General features: G+C 38.5%; 1 protein-coding gene and 1 long non-coding RNA gene across 12 annotated transcripts; one reads left to right on the forward strand and one right to left on the reverse strand.

Moving 5' to 3' along the window:
* Nucleotides 1-366: 366 nt before the first annotated feature.
* LOC120805205 lies at nt 367-10,346 on the reverse strand. Of its 7 annotated transcripts, none has more exons than XR_005709530.1 (6): nt 10,064-10,346; nt 4,765-4,916; nt 4,097-4,226; nt 3,901-4,002; nt 951-1,103; nt 367-716 (listed from the first exon to the last, which is right to left on the reverse strand). It is a non-coding gene; the product is annotated as an uncharacterized LOC120805205 (long non-coding RNA). The 7 variants fall into 7 exon arrangements; XR_005709527.1 differs by lacking the exon at nt 4,765-4,916 and adding an exon at nt 8,493-8,576; XR_005709531.1 differs by lacking the exon at nt 10,064-10,346 and adding an exon at nt 9,763-10,042.
* Nucleotides 9,201-20,417, forward strand: lman2lb (lectin, mannose-binding 2-like b). Of its 5 annotated transcripts, none has more exons than XM_040155197.1 (9): nt 9,201-9,443; nt 10,838-10,956; nt 11,287-11,404; nt 12,524-12,606; nt 13,194-13,355; nt 14,153-14,267; nt 14,521-14,643; nt 16,022-16,361; nt 20,341-20,417. In XM_040155197.1, exons 1-8 carry the CDS (start codon nt 9,239-9,241, stop codon nt 16,162-16,164), a joined length of 1,068 nt encoding a protein of 355 aa, XP_040011131.1. In that variant the 5' UTR covers nt 9,201-9,238; the 3' UTR covers nt 16,165-16,361; nt 20,341-20,417. The 5 variants fall into 5 exon arrangements, with proteins under 5 accessions (XP_040011131.1, XP_040011130.1, XP_040011132.1 ...); XM_040155196.1 differs by lacking the exon at nt 20,341-20,417 and adding an exon at nt 17,398-19,661; XM_040155199.1 differs by lacking the exon at nt 20,341-20,417 and adding an exon at nt 17,398-19,661 and having other exon boundaries at nt 9,209-9,288.
* Nucleotides 20,418-20,506: the final 89 nt, after the last annotated feature.

Here is a 20,506-nt window from a genome sequence, read left to right on the forward strand (position 1 = left end):
GCAGTGCTCGGAAGCGAAAGCCATAAAATGACTGATTAGCTACCTGCGTTTCTCACTATCAAAATGCTGATGGTACCTGGTGTTTGATTACATCAGAACATATACTCTCCAACTCCTATTAATGAATCATTAGGTAATGATTAGTTCATAAGATCTGTAAATCAGAATAGTGCCCACTTTCTTCTTGAATAGTTCCTGATTAACTCTGAACCAGCCATTGAGCATTAGTTAGTTATTACTAACCACTCAATCATTCCTTACTCTTTTTGTGCCCCCCCCACACAAGGAAAGTGACAGATCATACTGAGTAGTTAAGATAAGATAAGATAAACTTTATTGTCCCCGAGGGGAAATTTGATTCGGGCAATAGTGCCGCACACAGCTGCAATCAACATAAATATAATACGTAGCCGACAAAAGAGTACAGTAGTACACCAAAGACACAATAATAATTTACATACTGTAAAATAAAAAAGATGTCACATTCCCTGTGACATAAAACATACGGATAAATACATAAACATTTTTAAAAATCAGAATTGAAAGGATAAACCCATAATTCATAGAGCTAGATGCAACAGTGAGGTGAAGTCAGATAACAATTCCCTCCACAGCAGCACTAGAGCCCGGGTTGCCAGCTGAGCAGCACCACCGGAAGTAATCCCTCATCCCTCCTGTCATGATTATCTGGCCGAGGCTCAGTCTCTTTGTGCCCCCTAGAGTAAAGTAAAGCGTCATTATACAGAGCTAAAAAGTGCATTCTGAGTTTTTACTGAGGAATTTACAGTTAGTTCCTTAATAAGAAAGCAGAGACAGTAGGATTTGCTGACAATTAATCATCATATTCAGAGCATATAACTTGATATATACATCTAAATGCCATATATACACTGTTAGACAAGATGGTAAACTAAGTTTAAATGATATATTGTTATACATATATTACTTACTTATGATCGGATTAAGAAAAAATCACTGAAGCTTATTTCCCATCAGTGATACCATAAGAGCTGCAGGTCCTTCAGTCGGTCCTCCCTCCTTGATTTCTCCTGTGGTATTAGCTCACTGTTGACCGGGTAAACACTAATTTAAAGACTGTCCTCCTGTAAAAAAAAAAAAGAAAAAAGAAAAAAGACTGAGCCCATAGGTCGTCAGTATCTTATTACGAGATGTAGTATACAGAGCGACGATGTCCATGTCAGGAGGAGGTTAGGGTGGATGGATGGGTCAGCAAAACGCAGATGACTGTCACTCAGGAGACTGCTGTTCGTTTCCTGTGTGAAACTGAGTCATATCATAGTATTTCCACCATCATTCCACAACCTTAACTGCATGTGTATTATTATAACTCTGACAATAAAGGTCCTCGAACCTTAAGGAAAAACTTATTTTAACCCAAACCACAATCTTTCCTGATCCTAAACCTAACCAAGTAGTTTTTGCGCTTAAACCTGATCAAACCGCGACAGTTCCATAAGCTTAAAGACGTACTGTACACTTAACCATGTTTTCTGAGCTGGAATCTAAATGATACGACTGTACTGTGATGAAACACATCAGTGCTGCTGATGATATTAACATTTCTCACCAAAGTTATAAAAATCAGCATTTCATGGTTTGAAAATGGCTCAACGAGCCTTCTACTGTTTTTAAACATACTGAACCTTGCAAGGCCAATGCTAACATAGAGTCAACCGTTTGGGACTTATTTACATCATGAAATTTATATTAAAAAATGTTAACACCCTCTAATTAGAGGTGGGTGACCCACCTGCCCCAGCACCCTTCCTTCAGTGGGAGTCTGTGAAACTGCGCTCATTTTCAAATATATACAGATATATTTGATGCAATGCTTGGGCGTGTGTTTTTGGCGGCTGTAGCAGCACCACCTAATTTGGCTCGGCAGCAGGTCCCTTGACAGCAACACACTGCTATGTGCACTTGCAATCGGCATTTTTCAGAGAGTGCCATTCTAACTATACGCTCAGCTCCGAGAGCTCTGGCTTCAGGCATTACTGAGGCTTAGGATACGGTCGGGACCACCGCGGTACTCCACCAAACTGATGTCTGCTTCAGGGGATTCTGGAGGAGAAAAGGCCTCCACCTTTAAAGAGCCCTCTTGCGGTCACAGAGCAACTCTTGCCTCACACAGTCACGCTGTCCAGTGGAAGTAAAACAGTATGCATCATTGTCTAAAATATTAAGCTGAAGGCTACACAAAGATCATAACTCATGATATCGATCTATTTTTACTTGACTCTTCTAAATGTGTTGATGCTGCCTATAGTTTGTACTTTTACAGTCAATACACAAAACTACTAGCTCATATGTATTTTGCATTATGACAGTAGCAAAACTAAAAAAAAGAACAACCTGGAAATGACGTGAGTATTTAAATCCAAATCCAAATCAAACATTAATACTAAGGCAGCAGGAATCAGCAGTCATATCGACAGGCTAACACTCTGTCACTTTATGATTCTGTTACATAAATGGTGTCAGTTATCTGTTATTATTTCTTCAGCAGTCCTGGAACCTAAGCAACCAGAGATGTGATACAGTGCTGGAATAAAGCTTGAAGTGTTTTTGCTGGCCATGGGGAACGGGGACAGTTTTCTTCATTTAGTGGGAGATTCAGCATCGATAAAATAGAAGAAAATGACCTCTGCTTGTTTTGCCTAAACAACTCAGGAGTGGCCCCATGAACCTTGGGAGGGAAATGGAAAGATTTGATATAGTCTGCCTTTTTTCTGCCAAACTCTCCTCTGGTTTGGTAGGATTTTACTGCTGTGCTGAGCACACATGATAAATCTATTAAGAGAATTTTGTTATTGTTGTTAAGAATGGCTAGTTCATTGTTTTCGTTCAGTTTTGTTTAGTTTTTCTGTTTCTCTGAGAGTCCCAACTTATTTTTAGACTATTATTTTGCAGTAAGCTGCTTTGTAAATATAAATACACATTGCGAAAGCAGTTTGTAACTTACACTTACACGTACTTTGTTTATTAAATTTGTTTTTAAGGCATCAGAATATGTACAGAATACGACTGAGGAGTAAATATTGAGATGTGAATATTAACATATATGTGGTCTGAGTATGATGATTGGAATATTTTATGAGAATCCTGTTAACTGGTAACATCAGAAGTTTAACACTGATAATAGAGTGGAAACACTGGAGTACAAACACACATTCATAAAAATGCAAGAATACGCATAAAATGAGATTTATGTGCATTAATCTGTAGCTCCAGTGCATGCTGGGAGGGTTCCCAACAAACCTACAATCACATGGTCAGCACTCAGCTTATCATATGACTGCTAATCATTGTTTCTACTCTTTGCTCATTTTGCTTTTATTTCAAAATAAGAGAGCGCTGTTATTTGAGATAATCCAGCATTAAAAAAATTAGTCCTCAACCTGTGCTGAAAGAGCCAAATTAGTTGGATGAGAATTAGCAGGATTATTGTAGTTTGAAAACTGCATGTTTGAAAAACAGTGCCAGTACACGCAAACACAGATGCACACACACAAACTGATGTGTTATTCAATTTTTTTTTAATTTTTATAAGACCATGATCTTATAAACTGTCATCAATTTTGTCTCTTAAACATCTGGTTGCCCTTTTTTTTCTCTTTCCAACATTGTGAGGGACGATACTGTGCTATTGACCCAAATTTTGACTTTCAAAATCAAATTGCAAATATCAATGTGATGCTGAAGTTGCCATATTGATAAAAATGAAAATGCGAGAAAGTGCAATGGAAACAGGCTTAGTGAATAAATCATGACGCACACAAAGCATGCGATCTAAACGTCCACTGAAGAGAGCGGAAATAGTGACAATGAAACTGTTATTGTTCCTTATATTAATACACGACACAAATATAAAGGTCGTACTTCCAAGTTTGATTGGTGCGCTTCTAATTCTTCTGCAGTGGTTGTAATGGCACCGACCTGGAGAATTAGTCCCATCAGATTTTGGTCTCGATGAGCCAACTCCTAATATTCACATAGCAGCAGTGGATGGCAAAGTGCTTAAATTCTCATTTTCTTTTTGGTGAAAATATGCGCTACGGTTGGATGGAATACTTACGCAGCTTATGAATGGATTTTGGTCCTGCAGCCCATTCCAGAAGATAAGAGGTCAAATGTCTCTCTAATGAATATAGGAACTCGCTACAAATACAAGCAGAGTGTCCTGCAGGAGTAGGATTTTCCACAACCTGGCGACCCAAAAGGTTATTCTTATTAAAGGCTTTAAACAGATCTATAAAGCAATAGTAAGTGATTTACTAACCATTAATAAAGCCATTAATGGCTTATAAACCATTTATAATTGATGCCTTATCAGAAAGTGGTACCCATTTACCAGACAGCTGGAGTTATTGGTAAGTTTGCAGATTCAGATGAATGACAAAACATATACCAATAATTAAAATACATTATATTAAAATACAACTATATTATAATTTGAATATATTTTGATGCTTAAACAAACAAAAGATCTGAATATTACTTCGACCAATGTAGTTGCCATTTAACATCAATCTCATGATACCCCACCATACAAAAAATAAATATTTCATACACATATTCATCACAGAAAACAAAACAACGTAATAATCCTCCAAAAATACCCATTGATATAGGTAAACTATAAGAATCACACATGAATCCCAGGTCTGATGCTACATGTACCAGTTGTGTTAAGTAATATCATGGCATTAGGAAATGCATTTATCATTGTTTTTGATAATGTACCACAGATGTAGAGTTTCCTTCTCAAACACGTGAAGCTGTGAAGATGCCGATGATGCTGCAGTATGAAGTTGTCTGCTCAAGCGGACCAGAGAGGTCGCACTCCTCAGCGTCAACACGTGACAGATGTTCCGCTCATAGCAGGACAAGCACACCTGATGAATGACATTTAAATCTCGAGGAGATGTCCTGATTGCATAATAATCTGTGACTCCTCTCTTTTTCATAATGGTTATAATCCATAATATGAGTATAATATGCAGTTTACTCCAGAGGCTTCACATGCCTGATAGCCATTATCAGTGCAAACAGCACAGCCAGTGAGCAGACAATCCTCCAGGGTCACACAGTGCTTGGTCACAGACACACTGTCTCCATGCTTATCCATCATATGGAGTTTGTAACACTATCTGGCATCTGGACATGGCACGCCTTAATTTCTGGGTTATTTTACTACTTGCACACCTCACCCTCCTTCATATTTTAGAAAGATTGGAGAGTTTGATGGCCAAAAATTCTCTTCAATTAACTGTTAAGATTATTTCACTACCAGTCCTAAAAAAGCACCCAAAGTGTTCATGTAGAAAATACACCCTACGAGGAAATCATGCTGGGCATGATATTAGATTTCTCCACATTTAATCAACTATTTAACTCTATCGAGCATTCATGTTCACAGGCCCTTTAACAACATAATCAGTTGACAATGTTGACAATGAAAAGCAAACGACTATGCAATGTGAAAATATAGTGGAGTAGTATAGTACAGTATGGTACAGTATTGTTTAGTATAGTATAGTATAGTATAGTATAGTATAGTAAAGAGTATAGTAAAGTATTTGTATAGTATAGTATAGTGTAGTATAGCATAGTAAAGTATAGTACAGTATAGTTTAGTAAAGTACAGTGTAGTATATTTTATATTATAGTATAGTTTACTGTAGCATAGTATAGTATAGTATAGTATAGTAATATAGTATACTAGTGTAGTAAGTGTAAGTAAAGCCACTGTAATGAGTGCTTCTGTAAAAAATCATTTTTGCTGTATAATGTTACCCAATGTGAGTGATTTTGTACAGGCAGGTCTATTATAGCTATATAATAGGAACTGGGAGGAAGGGAAGCGACAATTAAGCTGTGATTGTTCCAATCAAAAAAATCTGGGAAAGACGCTACCAGATAATCATAGGCCTATAGCTCCGACATCGAACATACTGTATGCAAGACCACAGAAAACAAGACTAGGTCCAAACCTAGTATATGGCTGGACCCTGTATGGTCAATGTGCAAAATTGAGAATGTAGTTTAAAACTGTTGTGGTACTGCTGTGAACAACTACTTTCAATGGAAAGTAGCTAGTCTTCTCAAAAAATTGCTAAATATCGCTAGATGATGTAATACACTACTTAGCATATTCATGACGTCATTGTGTCGTATTTGCATTCTGCCTAGTGTGAGGTGGTTTCAGCCCTTTGTCTGTTTGCTTCTCTCCTTTTCTCTGGGCTCACATATACAGTAATTTAATACAGCTGAATTCCCAATAAAGCTGTTCTCATTTACATGTTTTTCTGTTTCTGTTGTCAGACAACGGAACAAGTATGAAATAGTGACCGAAACACAGCCCATTAAGATCACATGTTAACCAGCAGTCACTTCAGAGTTAATTCCAAGCTGCTGCTATGCGCTACTTAAATCCTGATTTTATAACTGCGACGTCTTTTGACAAAAATCACCATATACATAAAGACAACAGCTGTGCTGTGATTTCAGCTTTATTTACTTGTAAAATGATCACTAAAGAGATAGTTAGAAGCTGATTCACGTCTGGCAGCTGCCGTCAACTGAATGAGACGCATATAGAGATGTGCCGGCAGAGGGAAAACCAGATCTCACGCTCGCTGGGAAATACTGTCAACACTCTTCTACAGAAAGTAGCTCGGGTTTGTCCAAAAATTCACTAGATTTGTCATAGGTGCTTTTGTGAAGAAAACTCATTAAAGGGGTTTGAAAAGTCAGTAAATCTATCGACAAAGGCACTTAAGTTGGCAACACTGCCTGTAAACACCCCGACAATGCTACAGAAACTGTTTTTGCCAATTGCCCATTCATTTTGAAAGATCAACAGCTCATCAGGAAACTTAAACACTCGGCAGGCCGACCAATCATGTAACTTCATCAGTCAGAAAGTCAACCACAGACATTCACGTTTACAGGGCTGGCCCCACAGTTGCGGTCCACCCAACCATGACTTATCCACTTTGCGTCAGAGTGGATTTAGATGAGGGCACAGTACTTCTGGAATCGCATCTTAGCAAAGCCCAAGCGAATAAAGAGCGTGTTGTGGCAGTTTTCTTTTAAGTAGAAAAGGCATAAGACATGGAAGGAAGGTCTTCTGATAAAACTAGATAAAATATGGTTAGTGGTAGCAAAGGATTTCTTATTTGGTAGCTCTATTTGAGCTTGTGTTGGGAATTCATTTTCGTAATGTAATTGTAATTATTCAAATGTCATTTTCAATTATGATAAATTATATATATATGAACAAGTGGGTCCAGATGTTGGCGAGTCTCTTTTTGCAGATGATAGGGCAATCTGGTAAATAGGTAGGAGCTTAGAGTTTTTTGTGAAGCAAGTCTAGGAAGCTGAAATTTGGTCTCAGATTGGGGGATTTAAATTATAAGTAGAAAAATATCTTTTTTACTAGGAAGAAAATCATAGAAGATGTTTGTTTGAAACTGTATGATCAAGAAAAATGAAAAATGAAAACCTTTAAATTCTTATTGTTTGATGAGTTGGTCGTACAGAAAACTCATATTGTCAAAATAGATGATAAATGTGAAAAAGTCTTGAATATTATGAAACGCTTGACAGGCACTGCATGTGAAGCTGAGAAATGTACTTTAACAAATATTTATATTGCCTTAATTAGGTCAGTTCTAGACTACGGTTTTATTGCCTTTGGATCAGCAGCATGTACATCTTGAAAATGCTAGCCAGAAGTTAGGCTCAAACATTACGGTTATGTTGTGGGGCAGTCAAGTCAACGCCACTGTCAACAATTCAGGCAGAAGTTGGGGAAATGCCCCTTCATCTAAGAAGGAAACAACTGATGGCCAATTACTGGGCAAATCTGCAGGGACAAAATGATTTACAACCTATGAAATAGGCCATAAATATATTTTGGGAAAGGAATTAAATTTTAAAAAATCAATGTTTCCGTGTGGTTATTTCAGATATCGTTACATAATTAAGTATCAATAATTAAAACATAAGTCAAACTGTTTTAATGTCAGCTTTTCAAACATGGTTGCTTCCTCAATAGGCTTTGCTTTATTTGATAAAGTACATTCGAGCAGAAACAATATGCAGGCTTACATGTATCACTATACTACATGATAGGTATTGACATTGTATACATATATTTACTGACGGCTCTAAAAGCCCTGACAATGGTAAAACTAGTTTATGTTCCAGAGTTGAAGTTTGAAGTTGAGAAGAGAACTACTGACCATATAGCAGTATGTTCAGTAGCAATAATGGCTATTTCACAGCTCTACAGTGGATAGAAGAACTCAAACCCATGCCAGTTCTAGTATGCTCAGACTCTAGTGAAGCCCTGGTGAGTCTCAATAATATCTCCTCAAGTTTTTTGCAGGATATTCTTTATGAAGTATTGTAATCCTCATATAGAATTATCAGGTTAGGAATGGATGGATAGTTTTTATGGGTACCAGCTCATTCAGGGGTTATGGGATGAAGATCTTAAAGCAAGGCATTTATATCAGATCCAGCAGGAAGTAGGAACGGGACATTCACTGGGGAAAAACAGGAGAAAAGAAACTCTGATTAGTAGGATTAGACTGGAACACACTAAACTGGGAGGAAGAGATAATGGGATGAGTGGAGTTTATAGAATTCAAATGAAAGTTGGAGAAATTGAATGTATGAAAAGAAACAGAAGAAAAAGAGGCAATAATATCCAGATTCAGATTTGCTCATACGGGACTCAAAAACATGCTACTCAAAATTGGAAAAGATAACACAGGACAGTGTGACTTTGTGGAGAATAAGAGACCATAGAACATGTTATACTTTGCTATCAAAAAATTTGAATATGAAAGGAAAGATCTAATTTACATATTCAGAGAAATAAAAGTGAACTTTTATTTATGTGATATGCTGCAGAAAGGTTCATGAGAAGAATGCTTTTTTTATTCTCTTAGAAAAACTAAGAGAAAAACAAATCTTTGTTTGATCGTTTTATTTATGTATAGTAACAACAACAACAACAATAATAACAATAATAATAATAATGGTTTAGAATTACGATCTCGATCCACACTCCATACCAGTCTGTGGCGGTAATGCAGCATTTCGTTTTTTGCCAACCGCCATAAAACATCAAGAAGAAGAAAAAAAAAAGAGGCGAAGAAGAAGAAGAAGAAGTAGCAGCAGCAGTAGTAGTGGGAGTGTAAAGATGGTTACCTCTGTATCCAAGTCAAGTCCGGATCGAATGAGAGGCTTTTGGTATTTATATCCAATGTTTCATTTTAAAAACATCCGTGACTTAACATGTTTGTTTTTTGCCGTTTGTATTTTGATGAGCCAGTCGTTGGCAAACGACCAGGACTTTATGGAGGAGTTTTTGAAGCGGGAATATTCTCTGGCAAAGCCATACCGCGGTAGGTTACGTTAACTGTCAACTAAAGGTTACTTTAACGTTAGCTAACAAGTGTAACTGAGCTAAACTAGGTTAACATCAACCAAAAATAGCAATTCATCCAATCGTTTATAAGTATTTCGCTCAATTTAGCCCAATTCTCGGATAACTGGTGTTGTTCTAACATTAGCTGCTGAGGATAATATTTAACTAAGAGAAACGTTGTGCCTCTCTGGCACTTGTAGTTTCACATCTTAGTTAATGTCACAATACAGGAAAATGATAGTAAATGATGACAGAGAATAACAGTTAGCCAGTATGGTTAATAAAGTCTGTCTTACAATAACGTAACTTGAACTGGCGAAGTCAACTGTCTCCTCTCAGCGAGGACAAAGTTGGCTCCGACAAGTGCAACTCTCATAGGTAGCCCCGTTCGGGACTTTCTCATCCACTGACGACCCCGGAAGCCCCCGTAGGAGAGAGCCGGGTAGCGGTTGTGCGCTGCTCTTTAACGGAGGTGGAGTGGTTAACCAGACGTACAATTGCAAAACCAACCGGTTAGCCCTCATTTTTTAAAGTCTATTCTCTTGTAAAAGTAAAAAAAAATATTTGAAAAAACTTCCAGTGAAGCATAAATCCTACCTTTTGTGTGGGTTGTCCGAGTCTTGTTTTCGTGCTCGGCTCCTTCTTCGCCCCGTTCTGGGGCACCAAGCGGCCGTTGACTCAGGACTGCCCCCTGAGGCTGGAGGCCCGCTGCTATGTGACTGTTGAGAACCGCTGTTGTAGGGGCTGTTTTTTACCCCAACGGCCACAAGAGGCAACAATGAGCATATTACACACTTGAAAACAAAATGTCGACAAATGACATAAAGGCAAGAATTATGCTTTACAAAGAGTGTTTTCAAACAGTTTTTTTGGTTTAGCAGCGGAAAAGACATTTAGGATGAGAACTAACTGGGTAGTTTTGCAAATGTGGGTCGGATTAACCCCCCAGCTCCGTTAAAGAGCAGCTCAGAGCCGCTTCCCGTCGATGTTCTCGGGGAGCGAGACTGTCTAGAACGGGGCTAGAGGCATATTACGTGACATGCATAAGTTCACGTTAAATTAAAAGGGTTATACTTTTGTTGGGTTTGTGCTCCCCACACTTCATGTTCCACCAGCCTGAAGTAATTGCAGTAAAATTGCAACCGCCGTCATCCTTTACCACCATCCAGTTGTTAAAGGCAGTTAAGCACAAATATTCTTATGTTTATGTGACGGATCACTCGTGGGCTATACCAAATGAACCATAATAACCCAGTGTTTAAACAATCCGCCGTTGGAGTTTGGTGGATGCCTATTTTACCGGTAAGTAAAATAAAATAAAATTCAGAGATTTTTGAGGGGAGTTTGGACAACAAGCAGCCTGTTTTGCAGGTTTGGGCTTCTCCAGTTCTTCACAATGGGACCTGATGGGCACTGCCGTGGTTACACCTGACCATGTGAGGCTGACCCCAGACCTGCAGAGCAGACAGGGAGCAGTGTGGAGTCGAATTGTAAGTCTATTGCAACAAACTGCAAAACCTACACATACGCTCTGCCTTGTTTGTTGACACCTTAACCCCTCACAGTTATTCTGAAATTGACAGAAAAGTACACATTAACAGGACCACGTAGCATGACTTTGATTTGGTAATTGCTCATTATGTGGGCATTTTATGAATATAAAACAGACCTTGACAGAGTATGTTTACTGACACAAAGATTAGACTGATTAAGTCTGTTTCAAAAGGATCGTATGTTACTCAATTCTGCTGAAAAAATGCATACCGAACAAAGCACAGCGCCAGAATAACCTGTTTGTCTTCATTTCTGTTGCTTTCTAGCCTTTGTTATTGCGGGATTGGGAGCTCAAGGTGCACTTTAAAATCCATGGCCTGGGAAAGAAGAATTTGAACGGGGATGGACTGGCCATCTGGTTAACCAGAGATCGCATGCAGAATGGTAGGAAGAGACTCTACAGGTGTCTTATACACTGGAAACAAACTAGATGCTACAAATGATTTAATGTAATGTGAAAAAACAGGATAGACCCCAGTATTCCAGGACCATATTTAACAAAGCCAAGAATTAAGAGTTGATTCATCTCAGTGCTCAACAAAGATGTTAAGGTTTACAGTTTTAAAGGAATAATCCAACATTTTGGGAAATGCACCTGTTTGTCATCTTACTTTGCTGTCTCAAAGTCAGTCAGAAGATGTGACTAATACATCCGTTTCATACCTTTACATCATGCACAAACGCTAACTGCTTCTAAAGCAACAATATTTCAGTTTTCTATATCTACACATTGCAAATACACAAGATACAATGTCTAAATAAGACAGCCTGAAGGAGGTGGTGAGCTCAGTATAACCTGCATAGGTCAGTGATTTTAATCCCATTTGGAGTGCATATGTCTTTAATTTTAAACCCCCCACCTCAGTTAAATTACAGCCTCAATTACCAACTGTTTTGAACAAACTCACTGCTTGTCTTGTAATTTAAGTCCAGTCCAGAGTTACACTTTGTATTTTGTATTTGTTATTTTCTCTGAGCTTTTATACACAGAGCTGCGTTTACATTTATTGAGTTTCATCAGCTCAGTTCAGCGAAGAAGCAGAAATAGAAAAAGACTTTGCTAACCCTGATAGATCACTGATTGCTGACATATTTAAAGGGTTGTTTTTTTTTTTGTTTGTTTTTTTTGTCCAAACCACAGTCAAAAGCTCAAAAATACTCAGTTTACTTTCATAGAAGACTAAGAAAACTTTCAAATTCTCAATTTGAAAAGCTGAAACCAATTCATTCTTTGGCATTTTTGCTTAAAAATTACCTAATGATTAATGTATTGTCAAATTTGTTGAGTAATTTTCTGTTGATCATTTAATTGACTAATTGTTTAAGCTCTATTATCCACGGCCCCTGTAATATCATTCCTGTCTTAACTGGACTTGGGATTGTTGCTGCATATTTGTGGTGAAGCTCGAAAAGCACAAAAAAAAACAGCCCAGACAATCTGTGCTGTTTGTTGTAAGCCTGTTTGTGAGAAATGGCCTGATGTACCTCGCTGTTTATTTGCAGGTCCTGTGTTTGGTAACATGAACCAGTTCATTGGACTAGGAATATTTGTGGACACTTACCCCAATGCTGACAAGAGCCATGATGTGAGTAACAGTTGGAAGACTCTGTTTCATGACTGTGGTATTGTACTTGTTGGTATTTCTGTTTAATTAAAGACTCTGTTGCGTTCTATCCTGGCATGTTTGTCTTTACTGAGGAAGATGGACATGTCAAAAGTGTTAATAGCACATTTATTTGTTTGTGCTCGATTATGTCTTCCTGCTTGGTGATTACACGCCATCCAGCCAGATCTGATTGTGTGACACAATTTAAAGAGTGCCAGAGTACAGCCTGCCAGTCGTGAGTGGCCTCTTTATGTACATTAATTATACTGATTTCAAAAATGTGTCATTTTTCTCTTCCTGCATCTCATTTGAATGTGAAGAAAACACAACCTGGAACTCAGGTAGCATCAGAAACTGCTGTTTATTCCATGAGCTAAGCTACTGAATGTCCCTCCGTCTTAAAATATCCGCCATTTCGTGCCATTTCATTACATCCACCTGTTTTGATTCATCAGTGGTGTTTGTTGTGATTGTGATACTATAACTGAAACATCAGAGTGATTGTGTATGTTTGTGGATCTGCATTTGAAGGTGTCTATCTTGTGTCTCCCCTGTCTTCCGCACAGAGGGCTTTCCCGTATATATCAGTGATGCTGGGGAATGGGACTCTGTCATATGATCACGATCATGATGGACGGACCACTGAACTTGGGGGGTGCACCGCTATGGCACGCAACTCAGTCTCCGACACGTTGCTCCTCATCAGATACTCCAAAAACAGACTCATGGTACGAAACTCTAATTAAGGTGTGGATGGCTTCAAAAATATTCAGACCCCTTCACTTTTTACACACTTTATTTTGCTGTAGATTTAATTTTTTAATTGAGTAAAATTCCCATTATTGCCCATCAATCTACCCTCCATAAATCATAATGACAAAGTAAAAAACTTGTTTTTAGAAGTGTGCTAATTTATTTAAAATTAAAAACTCATCACATTTTCAAACCCTTAATTCAGTATTTTTGTAGAAGCCCCTTTGGCAGCAGTTACAGCTTCCAGTCTTCTTGGGTAAGTCTCTATGAGTTTAGCACACCTGGATTTGGGCAGTTTCATTCTTCCTGGCAGATCCTGTCAAGCTCTGTCAGATTGGATGGGAAGCATCTGTGAACTGCCATCCTCAGGTCTCTCTACAGATGTTCTATGGGGTTTAAGTCTGGGCTTTGGCTGGGCCACTCAAGGATAGTCAGAGACTAATCCTGAAGGCACTCCAGCATTGTAATTCTTCTTTAAATGTTTCATAGTCTTGTCATAATGTAAAATAATGACAATTACTGAGAGGCCCATAAGATGTTGAATTTTTTCATCATGGAAAAGTGATAGAGTTAAAACCCAGGTGGAGGATGATGATGATGATGATGATATTAATTGTTGACAAATCTTTTGAGGTTAAGGCATAACCATTGACAGCTCTGAAATTATACCTATGAAATACTAAAAATTGAAAAAAAAAATTTATAAAGACAATTCCTAGCATTTTTCTATCCTTCATCAGTGACTCATGCTGACCGTTAATCTGCTCTCCAGCTCATGGTGGATGTGGATGGCAAGCAGGAATGGAAACACTGTGTTGACATCACGGGACTGCGGCTACCTACAGGCTACTTCTTTGGTGCCTCCTCCGCCACAGGAGACCTATCAGGTATGAAGAATCATCCAAAGGCTGCTTGACCACTGGGAACCTCAGTTTAACTTCAATTATATCTTTAGGGAAATTGGGTTCCAAGCACCACAGCAAAAACAATTCCAGTAAGATGACTGATGAGATGGAAAATTAGCTTCCCTCCCAAACTCCACAGAGGCTAAAATGTCAGTAGAAACACTGAAATGGCACAAGTGGTTTGTGTGAGTTCTCTCTTCAAGTGTTAATTACTCACTTGTGCATGTTGCTCCAGATAACCATGACATCATCTCCATGAAGTTGTATCAGCTGACAGTAGAGAGGACCCCTGAGGAGGAGAAGGAAGAAGAGGATGAGGTCACCATTCCCAGAGTGGACGACATGGAACAGTTCCAAGGTAGTTGCACCACGGCCACCTTGCCTCAACTCTCAGTCCTTTCCTGGCTTACTTGATAGTTTGTGGATATTTTATATTTGGTCAATGATCATGTGCATGTTCTTGTTTTTACATCTTCTCAGCAGATGGATTTTGCCCCGTTGTCGCAGAATTATAGATAATTCAACTTCCATTTCTTTCTGAGCCTTTATATCTATGTTGGCGTAAAGGTTGCGATTGAATGTTCACTCTTGATCTAGAAAACAGCAGGTGACAAAAACAGAGTGAGCTGCAAAACGCACCAGCAAATCCCATGACCCTGCACAGGACAGGCTGATTATAGATTAAGGATGAATGGATGGATGATACTTTTGCAGTGTCTCATCCCAAGCATGATACAAACCATTTTAACCAGTCATGGTCAAATTTTCTAGCTGATGTAGACTACAATGTTTTCTCTTTAGACAGTGACTGGATCTTTTTCTTGTTTTAACAACATATGGAATTTTCTTTTCATAAAACATACCAACTTATAACCAGCAATGTTTGTCTTAATGAGATGTTGATTTTGTGAAACAACAGCAGCGTTTTGTGATGTAACAAGATAAAATGCTGTGAGATAAAAAGGATGACAAGATATATGACAAGAACAGTTTCTTGTTAAAACAGAACAATTTAGTATCTAGTAATAACCAGAACATATGTAATAACTCTAAAAATGTGTTTTTATAACAGAAAAGGGATCTTTTCTTATTAAAAGCCTTGAAAAGAGTATTTGTCTATAATATCAAACATTCATCGCTAAATGTGCAACAATCACGAACGAGGTCTGCAAAGCTGCGGTTTAATCAGAAGTGATTTACTGTGACTGGACGACCAACCCTCATCAGATTTTAATTCAAATGTTGCAAAATCCTGGTTGGGCCACAGAAATGCATGACACCTTTTTTCCTTTCGAGTTCGGCACGCTTTAAACCGGTGAGAAGAGCTCAGACAAAAAAGCAAATACAGAAAGCCTCTCACAGGAAAGAACCAAAACTGCACTCACTTTGGGAGAAATTGTTGTGTTCATGTAGGACATGCTCAGAAGAAGCTGATTCTCATTAAAAGCCCTGAAAACCTTTTTTCTCAAAAAGCTGATTGAGAAAATAGGATGGTTACATTTCCTTTAGGGGAAACACACTGTCACAGACAGTTTATCTTGCTCTGCAATGATATACATGGTGGCATTACCAAATTTCATTTGCTGAAGGCAGCTGAGTGCAACACAACTGAATTTGATTATTGACTTCTGGGGGAGAAATCCCTCCTCTTGATGTGGTTGTATAAACTTAAACTGGACACTGCTGTGAACCCTCATCTGTATTGATAATGAATCTGTCATCCTTGTGCTTCGCAGTGGATGTCCAGGAGGTAGGGATGAGTGGAGTCCAGTTCTTCTTCACCCTCCTCTTCTCTGCCCTGGGCCTGGGTGTGCTGGCAGTGGTAGGACTGATGGCTTACGGGCGCTGGACGGAAAACAGACGTAAACGCTTCTATTGATCAGAGACCAATTGATCCACGTAGGTTTTCAGAATGTATGGTTCGTAATCGACATACATTACAACAATGCAAAGACTGCCATAGCTTTACTGAAACCATACAACTAAATGAACTGAATGAACAACCTCATGGGCCTGAAGCCCTGAGCCAAGAGAACATAAACAGCCGAGATGAACAGGTGAAGAGATCATGAACAGGTGAGCTAGCTGTGAAATACTTTTTTTTTTTTTTTTTTTTTTTTTTGTGTGTGTGTGTGTTATGGAAGATAGATCACATAAAGCTGCTCTTGTAGAATATTTTGTGTTAAAATACGCTCATCTCGACTTAAAGCACAGTGGGTATGCAGCATCCCATCGCACTAACTGACACACTGTAGATTTCAGACGAACAAAAACATCAGAATCAATGTAAAATCAGATGCTGTTTGTAGTTTACTGACACCATGTTACAGGATTTTGTGGTACTGAAGTTTAGTTACCTCTTACGGCCACTTGATGCTGCCAACGTGCAGACCCCTTGCTGCACTGAAGTCAAATTGTATTGAGCTCTTCCATGCAAATAAGAGCACCTTATAAGCCAGCAAAGCACTTACATCAGCTCATGTGACAAGTAGATTTATGGTAGGTGTTTTTAAATGCATGATACAGTGATACATCACGCTCTATAGTAAACGTTAAAGAGGTGATTCGAGTTACCAGTGCTTTTGAAGTGCCTAGCTAGGACCTATAAAGACAAGGTCTCACTTGATGTTCCAGCCCTTTCTGCAGGTTCCCCTTTTATTTTCCATTTTACATCTCAAATGATTTGGCTTCATCACGTCACTTTCTGAAGTTACTAAAAGTTCTCAGTTATGATAAGCTGGTGTTGTTGGTTTATCCAAGATCGACTTGTCACTGTTGTGCACCAGATATCATTTTTAGCGCCAGCCTTCATGTAACAAATTCCCTAACTTTTTCTGTGGCACTGAATTTCATCAGACCCTGGCAATAGAAATATTTCATTATGTTATAAACTAATTCATTTGTGATCATTTTGTTTTGGAATTTTGATCTAGGATGCACTGTGAATTTAATAGCCATATGCAGGATTATGCTGTCAAATGTGAGTTTGAGTGAACTGAAGAGTATGTGAATATGAATGCTGTTTACTGTTTAGTTGTGTAACCTGTAATATAGCTGTTAAAACGATGCAGGGCTTTTTCTGCAAATATACAAGTCGGTGCTTCACCCCTAGTGTCCAGTGGATGCAGCTCTGTCGCACTGCGGTTCCTTCGCGGCTGAGAGACGATCCACTGACTTTCGGTGCCAATCAGTGGTGTGTACAATTAAGTAAGCGGGTTCCAGTCATCTTTCTCCTGTAAGCTGAATTCTTAACTGTCATGTAAATGAGAAACTTTGTTTCTGTGATTCTGGAGGAGGATCAGGTTAAACTGATTTCCTCAGTTAGATTTGCAGAGAATGCTGATTTCTCTGCCACGCAAGCAGGTAACCAGGTATGCATGTGCATGACAAAAGACTGCAGACAGGCAAAGTAACAGTGGAGCAGCCAAATGAAAGGACAGATCATTACAGAGCAATGTGTCCACATATTTAAAAGGAATCCAGCCAAGGTCCGACTGAACTGAATCGAATGCATCCTAATAAATAAGTCGGGTCCACTGCTGAACATTTGACTGTTTGTAAAGCACAAACACTTTTGCTCCGCTCTGTCTGTCAGTCTGTTGTCATCTTCTCTCTGTGCTTCTCCAATGCAGACACACACACACCAGAAAAAAGGATGTGTTGCAGCATCCTGTACCACTACTACAGTTAAAATCTGCAAGCCGTGCTTCCAAAATGAAATGCATCACTTTTATGATGCATTTCATTTGTAACATTTTCCTTTACGTACAAACAGTAAAACCATTTTTTCTGAAGCACAAGAGGGAATGCTGCATTTTTCCTGGTTTTCCTCCTGCTAATATATATATAGATGGGACAGGGTGCGACCTGAAGTAATTAAAATGAGTAAAGTACAGCCAAAGGTATCAAAAATATCAGTGTCATAAATAAGCTGCAAACATGGTTTTAAAATATGCTTGTAAAAAACAAAAAAATGTCGGTAAAACAGCTTAAAACCAATATTGGAAAAGACTCTGCTCAAGAACAGACCGATTCAAGCACTGCACCCCTGAATCATTTACAATGGACTTCTGAACTGCGATAGACAGGTGACACAGCCAAATCTATTGAACACACGGGGTTATTCAAATAGGCTTTTTCCCAGCGGACATTTTGACTTGTCAAAGAAGGAAAAGCACAGGTGTTACTCAGAACGAAGAGGTGGCTCAGTTCTAGTCAAGTGTCCCAGTAAGTCAGGAAAGTGTGACAGAGAGCCAGCATGCACAGTACCAGGACCCTGAAAGTGAAGCAGCTAAATGGAATTCATCCATCCTTCATTTTATTATTCAAACCTATGCTTTTCTTAATGTGACACTTCAAAGTGTCTTCCATTAAAAACGGCCTGTAGTCACTTCATGTAGTCCTCATAAATGGGTGGGTTTTCCCTCTGCAGAAGTACATTTATAGTGCAAACGTCAACTGAAGGCAAACCAAGTCAGATTCCAGGGATGTTTTAAACTGAAAGTTAGATCTGCACTTCTCTGTCAGTGTGTTTTGTGACTGCAGGCCTCTCCTGTGTGACATTTTGTATTTTTCTAAACATATCTCGTGTTCACACCAGGAGGGAAAAAAATCCAGAGGCCAAAACTGTAAAACCCCATTTGATGAAAAACTGCCGTCAGGTTTAATCTGTATGTTTATCTGTGGAGTACGCAATAAAATTCTACATGTCATGAAAATCTCCCTAGGTGACACGCACTCACGAAGTTAAAGCCCACACAACACAGCAAGCAGGTTAAATTAGTAGGTAAGAGGGCACACAATGATACGGATAGAAAATAGCAACTCTAAAGCAGTACAATACAGTGCAGCATTGATTCAGAAAGCTTTTAATGAAGCAAATGAAATTCACTTCTTTGTAACAGTGAAATATTTGTAGGGCTGTTAACTACTAGGGAGATTTTCATGTAGTTGTATTGTCATTTTGGTTCTCATAGCTGTTTGAAGCCATATCAATCAGTAGTTAACTATAATGAAAACCACTTCATGTTCTTGCTTAGAGTTACAACTCTATCAGCTGGTTCTTGACGTTTTGTAGACAGAGTCCAATGTTGACTGTTTTTTCTCTTTTCCTCTAATTGTCTGTGTAGGTGCTTTTGTTTTCTCTCTGAATGTCAAGCTATTTGTCCTAATCATTAAATTCATGAGCCATCATTGGGACAAACAGCCCTGTAGTTGATAATTTAAATAGTAATGTTAAGCAAATTCTGCTTTTATTTTGCTAATCAAAATCTTCGTCTGAAGAAATAGAAAAATGCAAGTAAAGGGCAAATGTTCTTCTTGGTCCTGTGTCTGATTTTGTGTTTTTTTTCAGTAAACGTTTCTATTGTGATTTAACTCATGTGGTAATGGATTTTTTTGTCTTTCTCTACAACAAATTTATGTGAATACTTCAAACTTCGTAAACATTTTGGACGTTAAAAACCAAGATACGAATGCCGTTCCTAATCCCGTGCGTGTTGTGGACAAAATAATACAAACACTTGTCCATATAGCGCATTACAAATCAAGTGCACCACAACCTGCAGGACTGTCGTATTAGACTGCATTAGTTTTAGCCAGGTGTTCCTAATAAACTGCCAAATGAGTGTGTGTATATACAGTGGCTTCAGAACGTATTCAGACCCCTTCACTTTTTGCTCACTTTACTGTGTTGTAGATTTTAATTGTAAATGGATAACCTTGCCTTTCTTACCTATCAATCTACACTCAGTAACCCATAATAACAAAGTGAAAATTTGTTTTTAGAAATTTTTAGTAAATGTATTAAAAATACTTGTGTGTAATCAGAGGAAGTAAAGGATTCGGATAAACTGGTGATAAATTCATCTCATATTTGTTTTCTGAAAAATGTTCTCAGCAGCTCTTTTTTACTGTTATTGCCAAGTGTGGATGCCCATCCTCTTCAGTGTTGGTCAAGTGGCTATTTCTTTCTAACTGTTAGTAGACAGAGGTATCAGCTGTCTTTCCTCCTCCCCTCTTATTTCTCTTCCTCCTCATACCTGTCTGTCGTCAGCTGACACTGGGAATGGTAGGAACAACACCAAAATACTGCTCACTGCATCTGTCACTGGAATATTGCTGGATACAGTATAGTTAAGGTAAGCCCAGATATTTATTTATTTAAGATATTTCACCCATTTTATCTTGTTTTATGAGTTTGTTTCAGTAATTACACTGGG

This window comes from Xiphias gladius, chromosome 19 (genome assembly GCF_016859285.1).
Source record: "Xiphias gladius isolate SHS-SW01 ecotype Sanya breed wild chromosome 19, ASM1685928v1, whole genome shotgun sequence".
NCBI lineage: Eukaryota > Metazoa > Chordata > Actinopteri > Istiophoriformes > Xiphiidae > Xiphias > Xiphias gladius.

Coding starts and splice junctions, on each gene's coding strand:
- lman2lb (XM_040155197.1), top strand. CDS start 9,239: ATGGTTACCTCTGTATCCAAGTCAAGTCCGGATCGAATGAGAGGCTTT. Junction 13,356..14,152: donor ACTCCAAAAACAGACTCATG/GTACGAAACTCT, acceptor TCTGCTCTCCAG/CTCATGGTGGATGTGGATGG. Junction 14,644..16,021: donor CGACATGGAACAGTTCCAAG/GTAGTTGCACCA, acceptor TGTGCTTCGCAG/TGGATGTCCAGGAGGTAGGG.